The sequence below is a fragment of the Drosophila suzukii genome, chromosome 2L (genome assembly GCF_043229965.1).
Source record: "Drosophila suzukii chromosome 2L, CBGP_Dsuzu_IsoJpt1.0, whole genome shotgun sequence".
NCBI lineage: Eukaryota > Metazoa > Arthropoda > Insecta > Diptera > Drosophilidae > Drosophila > Drosophila suzukii.
In genome coordinates, this window is record NC_092080.1 from 11,938,797 (window position 1) to 11,960,390 (window position 21,594).

Genomic DNA, 21,594 nt, shown 5'->3' on the forward strand with positions numbered 1-21,594 from the left:
GGCCACATTTCCGCGCTCTCTGCTCTCTCAATTTCCCTCTCCCGTTAAGAAAGAAGAACAACAATATGGAGTTGTGAGAGTAATAACGGTGGTGCGGGGGAGGAATGCAGAGAGCGGGCAGTGTGACCGCTACTCGGATGGGCTAATATACAGCCCGTTGAGAGGGGGAAAGAGCTCTCAGTAAACATGTTTTGCAAGCATTAAGCCGGGTAGTGTGACCAGTCGCCTGTAAGCCACCCTAGGCATTACGGTTCTTAAATAAAATATATTTATACCTTTACTTATAAACTTTAACTTCATTCCAAACACGATGAATTGAATTCTTTACAAATATATTTCATCTGTCCACTTTGGAGTCGTTGCTATCAGTCGAGTGTTTTCACTGTTTCAGTATTTTTGATGTCTGTCAAACTCTATTGGTTACGAAACTCAGAAGCGAATTTTTAAAATATGAATTTAAAAAAACCTATGTTGCTTAGAAAAGTGAATTAACAAATTAATATTCAAAGACCATAAAATATTCATTCACTTATTAAAAGCTTGAAGAAATCTAAACCAACAAACATTTAAAGTTTCATTCATAAAATGTTTAAATAAGATGCTGAGTCATTCACAGATCACTAAAACGGTTACAATTTAGAACATTCCATTTATCTAAAAGTTTAAAATTAAAAGCACCAATAATTTAAACTACTAGCTTTGAACGTGAATACGTCCAAGCGGTACATCAAAAAATTATTAAAAATGATTCATCAGGTGCAACAACAAATTTTTTAATGAATAAAGTGTAATGAGGTACAGATGTATGACTAAGACAACAAGTGAAAGTGGTTTGTTTTTATTTACTATCATTCTGCCTTCCTCTATTATTCTCCCTTCTAATAGCTAGACCCCTCTCATTGATAGTGCCATTTTTCTAATCAAAGTATTTTCTCAATAACTTCACACATTTTTTTTACCACGCTCACCCGATAAGATAACGCTTATAAAAAAAACCAACGAGCGGAGCAAATCAACGCTTTTCGTACTGAATAAATATTAGTTGCGCTGAACTTTCATGCCGAACGGTTGTTGGCTCCCAAAATAAATATTAGAAATAAGAACAGTGATCGGAAAAATTGCACATGTTAAGTGAAAATAATATGACGTCATTAGGCGTAAAAGTGCTTTTGTGGACTATTTTGCTTTGCTTAATTTGGGGAACTACTTATTCGGAGGCAGCTTCCATCGGTTTGTTAGCCCATTAACTTTACCGTTACGTAACGCTCTATTTATCGCCATCTCCCTTACGCAGATGAACAATGCATGCACTCGGACAGCTGTGAAAGGTGTTTATCCGCTCACCTGGAGTGCGCCTGGTGCACGGACAAGGTAAGTGAGAGCGAGATGGCAATAGAGTTAACGAAGATCCTTTAAGTCAGTGCTGTATCCCAAAAAGCAGGCTATATATAAAATAAAGTCTAGTTTTGAAAAACACGCAATGAAAATTAAGTTAAATATACTTAGTATTCAATGAATACTCGTATTTAGCTGATATAATTTATAGTTTATAATACAATTTTTTCATGGTACTTCTTATAAAATTGATTTTTGTATCAATATTATTCAGAATTGTATTGTACTATACCTTTCTTTGTAATTTACAAGTGTCATAAATTCCTAAATCTTCGACAGGCTGAAATAATTACCATTTATAATTCTTCGGATCTTAATAACCTGATAAATGTACTTTTCCCAGGAATACCAAGTGGGTTATCGATGCCTCTCTCGCTCGAAACTTTTGGAGTACAACTGCAATGAGACAGATATATACGAGAATAAGCCGACTTATGATGTCCTGCAGGATAAACCCTTAAAGGATTACGAAAGCAGCGATCAGGCGGTTCAAGTGACGCCCCAACGAGCCAAACTCAAGTTGGTCAAAGGTGTGTGCTGTTCATTATTTTATTTGGTTATCTTATCAAATGTGTGTCACTATGAGGCTTGCCCCCTCTCGCACACGTTGTATTTCGTTCCTCTATCAAGTGTGTCACTCTTTCATTTCTCTTCCCCTGCTTCGTGTTTGCTTTGCTGATTTGTTCCACATCATTTTCAAACATTTTGTTTTGTGTCCGCGGTTTGCTTATCAGCATTTTGTGGTTGTCACATCTTCGTGTTATTGTTATTGTATTTGGCGTGGGAATACCTCTCTATCCCTCCCTTTTTTTCCTCCCTCCTTGTCTTTCCATGAGTTCACTGAACCCACTTTATAGGTAGTATTATACCTGGATCCAAGGATTAACAGATTTTTTGTTTACATTAGGGTTTATTTCGACGTGCAAATATGAATAATAAGAAAGATTTTCAAATATTATTAAAGGCGAATGAATCACGTTTTTCGAGCGATACCTTATTTTTTACTCACCTCAACGACAAATAGCAATGATAAAAAATTATAGACTTTTAAAGTTTTAAGGTTTTTAACACAATAAATAAAGCATTGTTCAACAACGAATACATTTTATTTAAATCTAATTACTTGCTTATAAATTACAAAACAATTTATTTTAAGAAAATTTTCTTATGGCTGACATTATTAACATTTTTAAAAGCCGTTTATATTCACGTGACTAACATCATAATTCCTCAGTACTCCTAATAATGGTTCCTATATCTCAATCGATGTAGTGTTGAGTTGAACACTAATCGAAACCCATTTTGACGTCTGTCAATCATTTTTTTGCTGAAACGGCTTATTAACCAATTTTATTCCCATTTACATCGGTTAATTAAAGATCGCAGTCAGCTTAAGAACTACTGAAACCCAGTAATTAGGGTCAAAAAGTGGTGAAAAAAGCTGGTTAAATTGCACGCTTAAGGATTACAAGGAAACCAAACATATAGACTGGGTGTGAACTTGCTCAAGTGGTAATGAATGGTTACAAAACGGTAGCAGTTTGCACTGAAAGAAAGTTCTTAAGAAAATTAAGGAGATAAAATCAATAATATTTATATAAACTAAAGTCTAAATTAAAACCCTTGGGAAAATATCAGATATTAAAGGCAATATATATTCTTTATAGATATCAATGATTTTAAATATAAAATTTTTCCTCTGTGAAAAAATTGACTGGGTGTGGAATCCAGAGCAGACTGGTTTTCGTTTATGTAAAATTGTCAGCCCATAAAACAGCTCATAAACAAGGTAGCCCTTAACGAGTACATAGTAAACCGATCTATAACTTTATACTCCCTTTCTATTGTTCCACAGGAAACACGCAACAAATCAAGCTGAGCTATAGGACAGCACGCAATAATCCACTCGATTTGTACGTGTTGATGGACCTCACCTGGACAATGAGGGACGACAAGGAGACTCTGGAGGAGTTGGGAGCTCAACTCAGTCAGACCCTTAAAAATTTAACTGCCAACTATCGACTGGGATTTGGTTCCTTTGCGGATAAGCCAATTTTTCCAATGATTCTTCCCCAGCATAAGGAAAATCCATGTGCTGCGGAGCGGACCAAATGTGAACCAACGTATGGATATAGACATCACTTATCGTTAACCGATAAGATTCCCGATTTCACCTCGGCTGTGGCAAACAGTAAAATCACCGGAAACCTGGATAATCTCGAAGGTGGTTTGGATGCCTTAATGCAGGTTATAGTGTGTACCAAGGAAATCGGTTGGAAGCAACAGGCTCGAAAAGTGGTGATCCTAGTAACCGATGGTTTTATGCACTTAGCTGGTGAAGGACTTTTAGCTGGTATTACTCAGCCCAATGATAAGCAGTGTCATCTAAATAAAAACGGAGAGTATACGGCTTCATTGGACTTTGATTATCCTTCGCTAGAGGAAATCTATAGGGAACTATTGCGCCGCAAGATCAATGTAATTTTTGCTGTTACCAGAGAGATTGAGTACAGCTATAGGGAACTCAGTGACTTGATGAGGGAAATCACTTATGTGGACAGATTGAGTGCTGATTCCTCGAATATTTTGGAACTTATCAAAAAGAGGTGAGTTAGGGAAAGCCCCTAAATAATTATTATTATTGATCCTAAACATTTTGCTCTTAATTTTCAGTTATGAGAGCCTAATTAAACGCACTCAGTTCGCCGATAATAGCCCGGACTTTATAGACATGGTCTACTATACGGATTGTGGCGGTCAGTTTCCCAGTTTGCAGAAAAGGAGTTATTGCAATAATGTCAGTCTGGGCAAGCAGATTGATTTTTATGTGAACATCACCCTTAAAAAATATCCAGATACTGCAGTATACGTGAGTATTAATATAAAAGCCCTTAAACTAAAATTTTTTTTTAGATATATCAAGATCCTTACTAAATATATTAAAATTCCACATTCTTTTTTTTTAAGAACCACAAAATCCGAGTGGAGGAAACCTCCTTGAGTGAGCACATGGACTTGGATATCGAACTGCAGCGTCCTTGTCCTTGCCAGGAAACCCCGGATCCAGAAAACATAGATGGCCGATTCCAGTGCAACAATCAGGGCTATATGTACTGCGGAATGTGCACGTGCGACAAAAATTGGACTGGCCCCTTCTGCACCTGTCCCATGGATGCCTCAAATATCACCAGCAATGAATCCCTGCTCCAGAAATGCCGTCAACCATTCACGGATAAAACAACATCGGAATTGGTTTGCTCCAATCATGGGGATTGCGATTGCGGGAGTTGCCAATGTGATCCTGGGTATACGGGTCCATTTTGTGAGTGTCGCGAGTGTTATGATTGCGATGAAAAGCTTGCAGATTGCTTTTGTGGCCAGTGTGTTTGCAAATACGGATGGTCGGGTACCAAATGCAATTGCGATGGGTCTACGGATGCCTGTGTAGGACCCACGGCGGAGATTTGTTCACAACGAGGCCATTGCGAGTGCGAAGAATGCCAGTGTGATGAGCCGTACTTGGGGAAATTCTGTGAAATTGATCCAGAAAAGGATAACAAACTGTGCCTGTTCTATGAACCATGTGTTACCTGCCTAATTCAACAAAAGCAAGGAATGGGTGAATGTGATAACTTGACTGAAATATGCAGCAGTTTGGATAGACAAGATAAATATACGCCACGATTTGTTAAAGAATTGGATCCCGAACAGGATCCTTGCTTGGTGCGAATTGTGAACAAACATGGCATCCAATGTGATAGCTTCTTTGTCTATCAGGTGATCGATCATGCAAATTATCTGATTATCCAAGATGTCGTATGCGAGCCCGTGGACTATGTGGCCCTGGTTGGTTATATATCGGCTTTTACCCTGCTCATTGGACTGGTGATTATGTTCCTAATTTTGTGGTGCATTCGAGCTAAAGATGCTAGGGAATATGCCAAATTTGTAGAAGAGCATGAGAACAGTGTAAAACAAATTAATCCAATTTACAGAGATCCCGTGGGAAGATACGAAGTGCCCAAGGCACTAAGTATCAAATATGATGAGAATCCTTTCGCTAGTTGATCTAGTTTAAGTTTTTAATAGATGGTTAAGAACACTAGTATTTGAGAGTTAAAACTTAAATCAATTTTAAAAATATTACAAGCCAACTAATATTTCAGTACTCTCTCTAAACCAAAAATATATATTAAGTATTTCTAATCAGTCTTTACTATATTTATGGAAAACAACGTACTTAAATAGCACAATCCCAATTATATTTTAAAACCATACCAGAACAAAGGACACCGTTTCACTTTTTTCATATAATATATTTTGAACATAAATTTGTTTTTTATACATAACATTGGATGAATTTGTTCAATAATTCCTATATAATATCTAAGATAAACTAACTAAGAATTTGTTATAGCTAAAAAAAAACCAGTATGTTTTTAACAAAGTTAGTTTACAGTTTTTAATTGGACAAATCCATTGAGCAAGAGTTTTGTTTGGATTTACATAAGTAGAAAAATAATGGCTTAAGACTTTGTTTATATTAAACAGGCTGAGGGGAGGGGAGATTGTTTAAATTAAGTGATGACTACTGGCAAATTGGAAATGCAAGACATTACCTTAACATAGAAACGTACGCTTAAGAGGCATTACAAAAATACAATTCGATTAATTAAGGCTAAACGCTTTCCCCTTTTCAAACTACTTTAACTAAATGTAATATCACTAGATTTGTAGCTTAGATTTAGTAAATGGTTCTCCGCAGCAGAAAAATGCCAAAAACACGAAATTCAATTACACATGCTCGTAACTCCAAGCTCATAAAATGCACACAACGTTGGAAAAGAAGTATAATGTGGATATATGTAACAACAGGAGTGGGTGAGGAATGGTGGTGTAGGGTGGTGTAGGGTGGTGCGCTGTGGTATGGAGTTCGTTGGGCGTTCAAAGGACACGCTCCCCCAGCGACGGTGTCCTTTGGATGAGCATCGAGGGTGGCTTCGCCGGCAGGGTAACGCTACTTAGCTCCGCATCCAGAGCGGCAATATCGGCGGCCGTCGACTTGCCATTGGAGTTCAGCGGTAACGGGGCGGCTATGGAGCTGGGCAGACCGTGGGGGGAGGCATCGGGCACCAGGCGCTTCAGCAAGCCACCCACACAGCCCCAGGGGAAGGTCCTGCAAAAATACAAGCAGAGTGGTTGAGCAAAAGGTGGGCCAAGGCAAAGGTAAATATTATGCATTATTTAAGAGAAACACATTAAAGCGAGACCATTAGGCATGGTAATGTGGCCGAGGGGGTACGCTATGATTTAAGGTGGGGTTATCTACACTGGAGCTCTAAAAGCCAAGCGCTATACCATATTTCACTTCAATTACTTGAAAATATATAGAAAAGCTTACTGAATGATTTCATCATAATAAAATGTATGGTTTCCATAATTCTTTCTTTATAATACATTCTTGATAATACCTTAATACCTTAAAATAAATCCAATACGTTTTAAATAGTATTATTTATGTAATATATGTAAGGTTCTCTAAGTGGTTTTCTGATAAATAAAAATTTGTATTTCAAATTATTTCCTAATTTTAGTCTACTTTTATTTCGGCAGTGTAGTGTATGAGTGAGCATTTCCAACGTAGCTTTGCTTTTTATCATATTTGATGGGGGTAGATAAAGATGTGGTCATGCTTTTAAAAACGTAGAATTTCTACCTGTTATTGGCATTGCCACAAAATGTACACATTAGAGTTAAAAAGAATGTTACTCATAAATCTGTAAAATATTAAGGATTCTTTGACTTTGACTTTTATTATTAAATTATGGATATTTAAAGAAGGTGACTAATATTCAAAACATTGTTAAGCAAAGGGAAAGAAAAATCTAAAATGTAATGTTCATACCTTTCCCAAACTATAAATTGAACTAGGTAAAGAATGCTATTCATTATGATTGCTTTTTCACAACAAATTAGACACCACAATTAAATCAAAATTAACTCCAACACCTGCAACCCTTTCCCACTAACATATGTGATTAACTTTCCCCCAAGACGGGAAACCCTGCCATTAAATAAGCTCAAATTAAAATATTCAAGTCAAGCATTTCCCATTAGGAGCCTACAAGTCCCTTACAACCATTATGGCGCCTAATTAAGTGCGGCAAATTATCATTATTAGGGCTGGGGCGAAAGTCCATTTGTTTACATACCACTTGAAGGAGAGAAGGATCTTGAGGAAGCCGGGTATGACGGCCAGTTTCTCGTTCTTCCTGATGGCCGCAATGACACGATCGGCCACATCGTTGGGATTCAGTGTGGGGACCCATCTGCAATCATTTACCAAGTCAAAATGTCAGTTCTCGTGGAACGGGAGAAGTTGGATGGTTGGATCGTTGGATGGTTGGATCGCTGGATGGCACTCACCTGGCATTCACGTCGTCGAACATGCCAGTGGCCTGGATGAAGAAGGGGCAGATGCAGGTGGTTTGGATGTTCGTATGTCCAAGGACTTCCAGCTCCAGCCTCAAAGCCTCATCAAAGCCAACCTGTAATTATCGATAACTCATGGTAGAGGGGGGCGAACACGGGATTGGGTATATAAAGCAAACTCACCGCTGCGAATTTACTTGCACAGTAATCGACCAATTTGCTAATGCCCACATGGCCGGCCAGCGAGGCGATCGTGGCAATGTGTCCTCGATCATTCTCAATCATTTTGGGCAGAAACGCTTTTGTCGTCTGCAACATTGAAACACTGGCATTAGCATCCACAGCATTCTCGCCACAAAGTGGTTTTCCATTTTTATGGACTTACCCAAAAGTGTGCCATGACATTCACATTGAACGACCGCTCGATCAGGTGGTCAGGTGTGTCCAAAAGGTGCAGTCCAGATACAACGCCCGCATTGTTGATCAGCAGAGTGACCTGCAATGTACACAAAATGTTGCCAAATTTTAGTTGGGAAAGGTATGCAATTATGTATCAATATGCAAGTAATGTCTTTCAGAACTTATGAAAAACTAATTTAAGAAAAAGGTTATTTTAAATTCTAAAAATGGCAAGAACTGTAAACAGTAAGTGTAAGATAGAAAAATATATAATAATACCATAATCTAATTTTATGTAAAACAAACCTTAGTCATATTTTTTTATCGAAAAATACAGAGTAATTGAAATAAAATTGCCAAAAATGTGGCCAGCAATTTGCAGATTGCGTAATTTCTTGTCGTGCCACTAACACCAAAATGCCAAAAAAATATGTATATTCTAGACTTGTTTGACTATTTGGTAAAATATTTAAAAGGTGTGGGCTTGCCAAAGACATTCGTTTTAGTCGGTTCATAAGCTATTTGATTTACGATATGCCAAAGAAAACTAATTTCTACATTAGTTTTCCCAGTTTTATTTTACTGTCTGAGTTTTGACTAATTTTGCAAGAATTAATAGTCAGTTTTTAATATAAAATGTATCTTGAAGTAATGGAGAACAAATTTAATGTAGTTTTCCTAGTTTTATTTTGCTTTTTAAATTCCGATAAATTTTTTAAGAATTTAAATTATAGTTTCCCTTGAATTATTCGCCAGTTTCGTAGGTTTATTCACCAAAAAGTGAAATCCTTCAAATGGCAGCCAACCATAATGTCGGTCATGTCAAGGTCCAAATGCGAATAATGTAAGATGCTTGAAAAACTCAAGTAACAACAGTTGGCTCACTTAGTCCCCCTGAAACCCATCCGATTACAGCTGGTGGTTAAATAAGTTAACAACAAGTGCACAACAGTGATCCGATTCGAGGGCGAGTTCAAGTGCAATCGGTGTGTGAGGTAGGGGCAGGGGCAGGTCATACATTGCGTATGAGCGATTTCGAATTTGCCCCGCTGTAACCGGGCAAAAACATTTAACGAGGCGTGCATTAAGCAAAAACAACAGCACGCGGACCATTAAAACCAAACAACAACATTGCCAGGCCATTAAAAAATATTAAATGTAATATTTCAGAGGGCTTCGAGCAATAGTAAAACAGAGAGATACAAAAAAACAACAACAGAATTGGAAACTAAAAAAAGGCAGCAAAAAACAACGCGTCATCTGCATAACGCATGACTTACTAAGCACTTAACATTTTATTTTTTAGCCACTGCTTTTCATCTCTATTTATTTTTTGTGACTTTCAGGTTCAACGATGTTGCTGCTGTCATTATATAACTCTTTCAAAATGATGGCTTTGTTTGTTTTTTCTCTATCTTCACCAACTTTTTTTTGTGTTCTTGTTGCCTGCCTTTTTATGCTTGAATTTCTGTCATAATTTTAACCACTTTTCCATCGCTTTTCAACTGAAGTTATAATTTCAGCAAATAATTTGGGGGTCTTGGCAGTTCAGTAAACTTTGGAAATTGACCTGGCCATGCATGAAAAATCTCATAATGGTGGCATTAGATGCTTGTGGCAATAATTTTGGAGCAATTAACTGGGGTTAAATTGTATAAATGGTTTAATTTTGGGGTCGACGAATAATATTATTATTTTGAAATTTCTTTTAAATCAAAAGTGGTAATAGAAAGGAAAATAAAATTGTATCAGTGCCTTTTGCTTTTAAAAATGGATTAATTATAAAGCTTAACAGAATGGAAAAACCAATTTTTTAATTAAATCTTTCTTAAGAAATATGTAATATTTTTGCTTTCATAAACAATTAAAAAAAATTACTATTAGTAAATCAGTACTTTATGCAAAGACAAGTTCAGACAAATCGTTTCTTGATTTTCATTAAACCAAATTGGTTGTTTAAGTAATAACTAATTACCCTTCCTATAATTAACGGACTACCTCAACCTTGACTGCTTAACCACTCACTACCAAAGCTCATATTTGTAGACTTCTAATTGAAAGAACAATGTTAAAGGAAATCTCCATAATTAGCCAAGCAAATTGATTAAAATTGTGAAAAGCCACTTAAGCTTAACAAAAAATATTTGTGGATTACTTTGAATATCACTTGCAATGTTGCAACGCCTGGAAACTGCCCCAGATTGTGATAAATGAGCAGATCGGATGCGAAGTGGCAACCAGTTTGCAGAAGACCGGATTGGACTTGGCTTCTGCATTTTTTTTCCTGCCGTTTGTGTAATGTGCAACAATTTCTCAAGGTTGCCGCAACGATGACGATGCGCTCATGCATACAAATTTTTTTTTCTCCGCCCTGGCTTCGCTTTAAATTTATGACATGAATATGCATAAATGTGTTGCTACGGGGTGTGGCAGCCACTGTTGCAAGTCTTGGATGGTGCCGGCTTACATGTGTTCCGCGCTCTCAAGAAGAAGGCCGGGTTCTGGCCGGCATAAAGGCCATTAAACGCCCCTCAACAAACAATTATATGACGACTAGTCTGATGCCACATTAGGCGCTCGACTGTAAACAGCAATTACTGGACTTTTATGCTTCAATTCCCGCACGCACTTTCCGCCTTTCCCCCCTGAATTGAGTAACACGGGAAAAATATCGGATAATGATACCAAAACTGGGGTTACCATTTTGTAAAAATAGTTACATTCATTTGCTATGGCTAAAAATATACTTTTCATTGCATGGTTCTAATAGTACTTTTTAAGTAAGCTGTTCTTAGTGAACTATTCCAATATTTTGTGATAGGATTATACAAAAGCAAATCAATTGGAAAACGTTTGGTGTATGTTGTCCATTTCCTTATAGCTCTTGATAAATATTTTATTTAATATTAAATTTAATATTTCATGATTAAAATATATATTCTCTGTGTACTTACATCACCGACTTCCTCTCTGATGACATCGGCCGCCTTGTAGACCTCTTCCTTTTTGGATATATCCACCACATATCCCTTGCAATAGCCGCCCGCCTCTTCGACAATTTCGACGGTTTCCGCAATACCTACGAGCAAAGGTTTGTAATACAATTATTTGTTAACCCTCTTTTGCTTGGCTTGATCTGTGCACTCACCCTTCTTGTTGATGTCCCAGATAACGACCTTGGTTCCCATCTTTCCAAGTCTCTCGGCCAACAGACGACCAAGTCCATTGCCACCACCTGTGATCAAAGCAACGTCTGTGTTGAGCTCCTTTTCGGGATAGCCGAAGGCTATGTAGTAGAGATCCTGGAAGCGACACAAAATTGAATTTAATTAGAGAAGGGCTATAATTACATTTTTACCAAGAGTTAATTAAATATCAATTTGGCAAGGGTTCCAAGGAATATTTATGTCTGATGTAGTTTATTGAATGTTGTCTACAATGTGAGGCCCTTTCTAATGAGCAGTCAGTTTTGTAATAATAAAATTCATAAATGCTGTGAATAATCATTTAAAAAAGCTGGAAAAGTTCTTGAAAACAAGATCTGCCTTCCCAAGTTGCATAAATAAATATGAAGATATTCTATAAAATATGCTAAACAACATATTCCCATTCAGCAAAAATAAAACCATAAAATTTCTTTCTTTCTCTTGCCCCACGCTATGCAAATGAGTTTGTCGCTTAAGTCTTTTGTTTTCTCGTCCCATTCATTTCCTATATGTATGCACACCAAAACTGATCCGAGTCACGCGTATGCAAATAGAGACAAATTCAAAGTTTACACAATACTCAAATGGTAGCCCAAACAAAGTGTAAAATTGTAAACAACTTTTGCCACTTGGCATCTGCGTGTTAATAGACCGCATTTCGCCGCCTTGAAAAACCATTGGGGGCGTCAGTGGGCGAGGCGAATAGTTCAACTCAATTGCCCCGCAATTAATTGATACATGTAGGTAGTCAAAAAAATTTGCAAGCAAAAACTTAAAAAAAAACATTTTGTGCTCGTTTAGTGTCAATAAGCTGTCAAAATTTATGACCATCGCGCCTCCTTTGCGGCTTGGGAAAAAAAGTGGCCGAAAGGGAAAGGCGAAACAAAAGACTGAGGCAGCGAACTTAATATTTAACATGTTGCACAGTAGCACTTTCTGCGTTGCACGCGGGGGCATCCCATAAATTGTCATGCCACACGCGAACTTGCCGCCGAATGCAATTCGCCCCATCCGCTTAGGGCACCTGGTCTCCTGGGCTGGCTTTTGCACCTGAGACTGAACCGGGGTTTCGAGCCAGGTCCGGCAAGCGTGTCCAATTATTTTGACATTAACAATGAATGTGTCGCAACTTTGTGTCTTTTTATACTCTCAAGTGGGGTGACACTATAAATATTATACATATGTTAGATCACCAACTTGAAAACATTTCATTTTTCGTTTTTTAATGGGCCTTCACTTTGTAAAATTAGTTATACATTTTTTAAAAACACCAGAGTACGCTAGGCTTATTATTTGTAAATTATAAAAAATATTTTGTATATTTACAAATATCGTGTCTAATTATTTTGACATTAACAATGAATGTATCGCAACTTTGTGTCTTTTTATACTCCCAAGTGTGGTAATACTTTAAATATAAAACATATATTAGATAACAAGCTAGGGAACATTTCATCTTTCCATTTTCTGTAGGGTTCCACCACTTCTTCAAATTAGTTATATATATTTTTAAAACATAATAATACGTTAGGCTTATAAAAAATAATATTTTTATTTACAAATATTATTTATTATTATTATGAACATTTTTTTCTTTCTTAAATTTTATGGAACTTTTAAAAAACAGGGATCTTTTAAAATATATTATTAAATATTTATTTATTTTTTAATTTCCAAATTGATTTTTCAAAAATATCTTCAATATTTTTAGAGTATATTGCATTCGGTGCCTTTATAAAAAAGAAAACATATTCCCCTTATTACATTTTCGCAAACGCTTTCCTGCCCCGCCGAAAAATGATATCATAAATTATAATAAAATTAATCAAAGGAAACTTGTTACCGGTGTCTTGGGCAGGTTGAGGTTGCTGACAACAACGATGATGAGTTGCTTTTGGCCCTTTCATTTCCATGCTACTGCTGCCAGCTCGTTGACAGACATTTTGTCACATAATTTAACATGCAATGTGCTCTTTTCTCAGGCCAACACAAATAACAAGGACAGGAAGCGCGCAATTATAATTTATACATAATACGATAATCAACATAATGCGAGCAGCGAGTTCTTTTCATGTTTTGGCTTGGCATAAAATGACAGAAAAATGCAAATTGAAATCGAATTTAAAGATCAAGAATGAAAGAGAAAGATTTGCCAAGAGATCACGGAAATTTTTCGAGACTTTTATTCTGGCAAATGTAAATTTTGCGGGCAAGTTTACAATTTTAGCCATGTCATTTGAGAATTTGGTTGTCTGGCTAAAGTATTTCCCCCCGAAAAAAACATGCCAAGTCAGCATACAGACCATTTAGCTGGGTTTATTGGTCCCGCAGCATTTGTGACGCATTTGTCGTCTGTCTACTGATTTTCTGGTGATTGTCAAGGTCCAATGAGTTGACCTTTGTAAGACGATGAGGGCCGCATAATCGGCTTGATCTCGGATGCACTGATTTTGATTTGATTGACTTTGCTTTTAAGTGATTGGAAAATTTTCTAAGGTCTTTCACATTTGTGAATGATTTATGGTTGTCTTAGTTTGTAACGGAAATTTGTCTATGATTGGGCGTGAAATCGGACAAGTTAATTATGGATGCATTTGATAATTACAGCTTACAAGAGTGGAAAATTTAAATTTACATTTGAAGGTTGTATCATATTTCGATATGGAATTTACATAAAAGTGTTGTATTATTTCACTATGGTTTTTGTAGCTTTGCAATGCTTATACTTGTACTGTTTTTTACAAACAAACATCATTAGCAATAGCATAAAAATCTCTGGTAGTAGCTAACTCAAGTTGCACAAATGGCAGAATGTGTTTAGCTCATTAGAGCTGTTTGAACATTAATTAACACGAGTCTTCCCCCTTCATTAGCCCCATTAAGTAGCCAATATGTGTGGAATGCTCTCATCTCTGGGGATGGCGAAAATCTTGCATAATATCTATGTATGCAAACCAAATGCCAAGTGGCTGATCTCAGGATCTCGGGATCATCTTGCGTTCATATTTCTAAGGCTTCAAGCCGGCTGGGTTATTTCCATTCCCGCCATCATCATAATTATCATCATCATTTGTGGTAGCTCTGCTCTCTTGGCCAGTAATCAAATGTTTGCAGACAAAAGCAAATGGACAAACTTGTTTCTCTCTCCTTTTTTTTTTTTGTTTCGGTTCCAAGAGAATTGCGAAAATATCAACAAGCCGAAGTCGCCGCCGCCTGGTTAACATGGTTAAGGCGGTTAACGTGGTTCTAGAGCCGGCTGAAAGTGAAACCGAATACCACAAGCTGGCGGCCTCTTGCCCAACCCACTAAAAAGCTCGATATCGCACACACACTTGCACCTGGCTGTCAGCCAAATTGGCTCCAATTTTGGCCACTTTTTGCATTTGAGTCGAGTGGAAAATACACAGTGGCTTTGAGTGCATTGAATGAGCGAATGAGCCAAAACAAAAGACTTAAGGCACGAACTTGCCACAAAACATTGTAAACGCCGGTGTTGCAATGCTGCCAGTGCACAAACACTTGGCAGACGTTGAGTGGTAGTACCCCTCCCCCTTTTAACCACCTCTTAGCCACCCCTTTGAATGACCTTCTTTGCCAAAATGCTTTGAAACTAGACACAGACACCGACAGTTGCAATAAAAATAAAAAAAGCTTCGGCAGCAATATTAAATGCATCGAAAATTTGGTTGGCAGCATTTTAAATACTCTTGTCTTAAGTTTTATTTTACAAATGATTTTCGTAAATATATTTGATATAAAAGATATATTTTTAAAATATTAATTTTCTTTCAAGCGAGAAAATGTGCTAAAATTGATAAATGAATATTAAATGCATCAAAAATGTATCTTGTAACATTTTAAATATTTTTGTCTTAGGCATTTCTTGATAAACGATTTTTGCAAATTGATTTAATATAAAAGTAATATATTTAGAAATATTTGTCTTTCTTCTATTGGAAAAAAACATTTTGAAAGATTTAAAAAAATAATTTTTCTTCTATAAACTGAAAATTGAAAAAGAAATTTGAAATATTCATGAAGGTATGGTTTTTCATACGAAAATAGGTTTGGCTAAATACAAATAATACCCAAAAAAGTGTTGCACCCATTTTGAATGACTTTAAAAAATAATTGTTTTGTATATAATTCGAAAACTGAAAATAAAATTTAAAATAATTGTGAAGGTATGGTTTTTCAGGTTTGGCTTAATATAAATATTACCCAATAAAATGTTGTATGTATAAGCACTTTTTGAAGCATTCAGCAAATAAATCGTATTACCCCCAGAAAGAGGACAAGTGAATAGCAAAATATAATATTAAACCTGAAATTGAAACCCGCCGACAACAAATGCAGCAAACACAGCTAGCATTTGACTGCAGCACGATGCATTGCATTTGAATCGAGTGCCCGCTCCCCTCCCCTTATACACTTGAAAGTTTTTAGCCTAACTGGCCAATTGGCCAATGATTTTGCACTTTAAGTTTTGTTTGCTCATGTCTGGCTTCTTTTGGCTGTTTTTTCTTTTTTTGTGCTTTTTGTGATTTTTATGGCAGGCGGGTGGTTGCCGGTTGCGGCCTTCAATGGCAATTTTCATTTATAGATTCGGTGAAAAATTAGCATCACAATAAAGGCATCTAACAGTGTATTTGCCATGGAGACACGAGCTCATAAATCGCACAATCGAGTTCTATGAGATCTCGACTGCTGCAACTTGTGAATCGAGTGACTTGAGTGGCAATTTGTCTGCCAAAGCGGATATTTGCCAAGCTAAAATCAGCTGCAACGGATATGTCGAGTGATTGGCTGTAAGTACATTTATTTTAAGACAGAGAAACCAGCAGGTGTCATTAATAGGTCTGTAAAACTTAATCAATGCCTTAAAAACCAAAAAAAAATTATATATCTCTTGAAATTCCATATTTAAATTATCGATTTTGTATTATTAAAGAAATAAGTAAAATTTATTTTAAACCACTTTAAGTTATTTAAGATTTTGTATCTTTATAATTTATTATTCATATAAATCCGAGACTTGCATGTGATAAATCGAGTTTATAAAGATTTTTTGGCCTTCTAGAAACTGTTGTTGTTGCAAAGAGATAAGCACAATTGGTTTTCGATTAACGAAATATGTTTTAAGTGATTTCGAAACCATTAGTTGGTGCTCAAGGAATTTTTTAGAAAATAATTAGCTTCCTCAAATAATTGTAAGTGTTGTTTCTTTGCGGCGATGATGTACGATGTGCTTGTCAGGCAGTTTTTTTTTATCTGTTTCTTGTCTTGTATATATTATATGGACATTGACGAGGTACACCCGCCCCGTAACCCATTTTTCAGTCTCACACTCACACACTGGCAGCCGTAAATCAGTCGAAAGCACAAGGCCGCATGCGGGTTATGAACCTGCAACCGGCCCGGTCTCCAAGCCAACGCAACGACTTACGGCTAACAGCCAACAAAAGTGGTGAGCTAAGGCAACCCATCCAGTAGTAAGATATTGTATTTAGCTATTTGCCTTTTTGGGGGGCCGCAAACACTTTCAATTTCAATTGCGTTTGCGTTTGCAACGCACACACAAGAGCCAACGAATGCCCGCGAAATTGCGGTGGCTGTTGTTGTTACCACAATTACAATGCGATGGATGTGTGTGACTGTGTGAGTGTGTGGCTCTTGCGGCTAGCTAATAAAAACAGGCTCGCCAAGTGGCCAACAGCACCACCACCACAGAGCCGGCAAAATGCAAAAGTTGAACTAGGTCAACAAGCCAAACGCAGCGGCGCAGTTGACAGCGACTTCAGCAGCGGGCAGAAACTCTGCTGAATTGGCTCATTACAAGCCCCGGGCACTCGAAGAAACCTGGCCCGAAATGGTCAAGAAATTTGCAATTCTTCTTTGTGCAATATAGAATATAAAAAGAATATAAAAAAAAATAATTGAAAATTTTTTGTAAATAACAAATTATACAAAATATGCTTGCCAACTAAAAAATAGATTTATGATAATTACCTTTATTTTGAATTCTTAAATAGTTGCAAAAAATATATTCTAATCAAAATGGTGTGTAATAAAATAAAATACATAACACCTCATTCCTCACCATCTTGAGACATTTTATATTCAATGATATTCAGTTAAAAAACTTTATTTAAGGAACGTAACGTAAGTCTAATTCATTCTAAAAGGATAAATTCTTATATATTTTAAATTTGTTGAAAGTGTTTTTATTTTTTTAAGTTTACCTTACAATGAAAAGCTAAAAAAAATGTTAAGTAGTAATAGGTATATATTTCATTAAAAGAACCTTTACTCCTTCCTATAAAATTCCTTTTTCTAACAGTGTAGTAGAGCCCACATATTTTTCCTTTCATAATATCTAACTTGTAGGTGGAACTTTCAGCCCAAGTTTGTTGCCCAAGTCTTTTGTTAAATGCATGCCAGCAATGCATTGACATAAATCGGGCTAATAATAACCCATGGGTTTCCAACCGATTGTTAATTCAATCCCAACAATCAGCATGCAATTTGCACATCTGCCAGCTATCATCGACAAAACCAGTCAGGCGGTTAGCGTTTAGAATTACATTTAAGCGTTTACCAAATCCGTGAATTAACATGCAAATTCAGTTGTCTTTCTGAGTCGCTGGTTTTGCATTTGGCATGCAAATGTCAACAGTTTTTTAACCAGCGTCTCTATTTTTTATGGGGCCTCTCCCATAAGGCTCATACCTCATAATGATGACACCGCAACGAAGGAATACCGATGAATCTGGCTATCATGCCACACGCATTTCACGATCATATCGCTACAAAAGGTTTTAGCTTTTTTTGTTTTTGCGGTGAAGTGAAAATATAATTACCACAAACCGAGTATTATGCAATGAAATTGAAATTGCTTGTATTGTATTTTATTTTTGGTTATTTAAAAAGCACTTAGCTTGTCAGAGTGTCAGTTTGAACTCGATACGGGTCTGGGCCTAATTTTAAAAACTCCCAGAGATCTTTAGAGCTTTTGATTCGTTTTATTGGCTCAACAGCCCTAATGAACTTATTGCTTGTAATTCTCCAAGCTTGCATTCTCATTCAACTGTATAAAGACAATTAATTAGGCATGTGACCAATATGTATAGCTAAGCTGTTGCATTAGTCACTTTAGCACTTATTTGCATTTCAAATTGAGATTGATGGTTAGTTTTTTATTAATTATAATTACTGGCAGTGCCAATTCATTGTTAGTTATATTGACAGCCGGTTTTTATTTAAGGTAAATTTATGATGAGTTTTCTAATGGGTTTTTATAATTTAATAATATTATTCCAAACTCAAAAAACGTATTAGCTTATTAAATGATATCTTCAATATAACAACTTATTTACGTTACGAATAAATTTAGATTTAGTAGTTAGTTATATTGTATTTTCAATTTAACAGGTACTTTACTGAACTATACATATATGTATGCATCTTTGGCCTCATAAACCTGCCTAGTTTATGACCCTGATTTATTCAATTAATATGTGAAAATATGAAGCCTGATAACTCAATTTTGAACTGGTTCCGTCCATCCTTTCCCTCCCCTGATTACATCTCAAAAACCAAAGTCGCAAGTCAAAATAAATTATCGTTCACAGGCTGGTTTACATCATCTCGAGCAGTCCCTAAATCGCCGGGCCCCTCCCTCGTATCTAAAGTTGCGATCTTTAAACTTGTCTCCGCTGGATCTTAATGCTTTAAATCTCTTTCACGGTTCCAATTAAACGCCACACGTGCTGCCATTGGCAATGCCCATTACCTTTGGCCATATATCACATATATCACATATATCACATCCTTTTCGCAGCTAATTAAATAAGTTAATCGCTGCCGTTCATTATTTTTGGCAGCCATGCGATCGCCAGACTTGACTTGGAATTCTCGTTGCGATTCTCTGCGACAGCATTGACACATTTCGAGGAGACCCCGAAGGTAAAAAGCGTTAACTAAATCACACAATGTTGCTAATCAACCAAAGTCAAAACGAAGGTGAATTATTCTTTCGAGCTGGGGAAACAAATGAGATTTCAACAACCGTTTAACTATTTTTATTAATCCGTTGTAAACAAAAGTGCGAAGGTCGCGGTCATCTGACAGTTTGAGAGACAATAAAGTGTGTCTTTTATTTGTTCGCTCAAAAATTAGAAACCTTTTGTTCATGGGTAGTTTTTATTTGTTTATCATTTAAGCTGAAGCAAATTTTGACTCAGCTTAATTAAATAAATTTAGCAAGAAGGTTTAAGACTACTTTTTATGTTTCTTTTTTCAAAGGAAACTTTAATATTTTCTTTAAATTGAATTTAGTTTGTTTTTAAATACTAGTAAAATGATTGTTAAATGATTTCTAAAATTTAACAATATTTAAGTATTCGATTTATTGGACATGACATTTTTTTATAAATTTGTAGGAACCACCATAAAAGCTTGTGTTTGCAATTCTAACAAAACCCAAAAAATCAGAAACCATTTTAAATTTTTTTTAAAAAGATTAAAATTTTTTTACTTAATCTCTAAAACTAGAGAATATTTAACTATGCCATTTATTGGGCGTGCAATTTTTCTATATTTCCCTAGGAACCACTTTAACTGTTTATGTTTTCAATTCTAATTAGAACCAGTAAATCAGAACCCATATATCATTTTTATAAATATTTAAAAAAATAGAGAAATCATTTTATGAATGCGATTTTTAGTGCATGTAATTTTTTTATAACTTTCTAGGAACAACTTTAAAAGTTTTTATCTCAGATTCTAACAGGAACCAACATATCAGAACCCTAAAATCATTTAAAACAAAATTATAATATAATAAAAATTATAATATAATAAAAAATTTTTAAGTATACGATTTTTTTTATAACATTCAAGGAACCACTTTAAAAGTTAATCAGGGCTGTCACAAAAATCACTTCAACGTTAAGTCGCGTACAATTAAAATTGATACACATAAGAATATTTAGAGTTCTGCGATTCCTGTATAACTCCGTAAAATTTCCTATTGTAACAGGAACCAGTATATCAGAACCCCTATATCATTTTTAAAAACATACCTGTAGAATGTATCCAATGCAGCAGATGATGAACCAGGCCACGTCCGCGAAGGCATCCCAGGTATTCCACAGGACCTGACCCCAGCCAATGGCGGCAGGAGCAATGGCCTCCTCTTTAGGGTGGACCACTCCATTGCCGTTCTTTAGGGCGTGCCCATTGGCGGGACGTTGCTCATCCTCGACGGGCAGGTTGTTATTGTTTCTCTCCATTTTTCTCACAGACGGGCTCGATTTAGTTTGATCTGTTTTTGGTTTGTTTTAGGTTTGTATAGTTAAATCACACTTGCCTACAACACAAGGTTTCAATTTAATTGGCTTTCTTTTTATGTAATTTTTCGTAGGTTTATTTCCCCGTTAATTTAAATGCAAACGAAACACAACCGCAAGCAACTGACGCGTTATTAATTTGGGTTTTTGTTTCAAGTTAATTTCGTGAGTGATTTGTATATCTGAATTTTTTTTTGTATATAGTTTGGGGGCTTTTGTCTGACTTTTTCGTCGGATTTATCCGCACTGCACGTCCGCTCTCGTGAGCGTAGCAAACGAATTTGAACGTTGTGGGCTCGAAAGGAATGAATTTCGACTTCTTATTTTGGCGCGCTATTGGATATATCGCCTGCGTCGACGTCGACTGCGCTGCCTTGCGCTCGGCCGAAGCTCTACTTGTGACGTCATCGAGCTTCAAGCGCAGCTTCGGCTTGTTTTTATTGTATATAATTTTTTTTGTTTTTTTGTTTTTTACTTTTGTTTTGATCGTCGCTCGGTTCTTATGTTGCTTTGGGCTGCGCTTCGCTTTACGCTATTTATCTTTGTTTTAATTCGTGTAATTGTTTCGACTTAATTGAGATTTATGCTTATATATGTTTTTTTTAATTTATCACTAGCTGCATTAGAAGGGCAGCGGGAATATGACTAATTAGCGTTATGAAACATAAAAGTTACAGCTTGCTTGGGTGAGGCATTTCTTTGAAGGCCCTTTGATAATACTTAATCACTTAGTTAAAACGGTTTTTGCAAGAGATTTTAAAAATGCATCGACACTATAAAAAGTTATATTTCTTACCCGTGTCTTAATACTT

The 21,594-nt window shown here is 36.2% G+C and overlaps 2 protein-coding genes and 1 long non-coding RNA gene across 3 annotated transcripts; 1 reads left to right on the forward strand and 2 right to left on the reverse strand.

The window, feature by feature from the left end:
* The first annotated feature begins 1,028 nt into the window (after window positions 1–1,028).
* Window positions 1,029–6,177, forward strand: Itgbn (Integrin betanu subunit). The gene is made up of 6 exons (XM_017072718.4): window positions 1,029–1,230; window positions 1,295–1,371; window positions 1,739–1,925; window positions 3,251–4,001; window positions 4,069–4,264; window positions 4,363–6,177. Exons 1-6 carry the CDS (start codon window positions 1,125–1,127, stop codon window positions 5,461–5,463), a joined length of 2,418 nt encoding a protein of 805 aa, XP_016928207.3. The 5' UTR covers window positions 1,029–1,124; the 3' UTR covers window positions 5,464–6,177.
* On the reverse strand, window positions 5,691–21,076 carry LOC108021654 (estradiol 17-beta-dehydrogenase 11). The gene is made up of 8 exons (XM_017090466.4): window positions 20,516–21,076; window positions 11,375–11,528; window positions 11,181–11,305; window positions 8,213–8,323; window positions 8,011–8,136; window positions 7,822–7,943; window positions 7,608–7,724; window positions 5,691–6,571 (listed from the first exon to the last, which is right to left on the reverse strand). The coding sequence occupies exons 1-8, from the start codon at window positions 20,723–20,725 to the stop codon at window positions 6,340–6,342; spliced, it is 1,197 nt and encodes a 398-aa protein (XP_016945955.3). The 5' UTR covers window positions 20,726–21,076; the 3' UTR covers window positions 5,691–6,339.
* LOC139352980 (uncharacterized) lies at window positions 7,373–7,601 on the reverse strand. Its single transcript, XR_011604048.1, has 2 exons — window positions 7,459–7,601; window positions 7,373–7,412 (listed from the first exon to the last, which is right to left on the reverse strand). It is a non-coding gene; the product is annotated as an uncharacterized lncRNA (long non-coding RNA).
* Window positions 21,077–21,594: the final 518 nt, after the last annotated feature.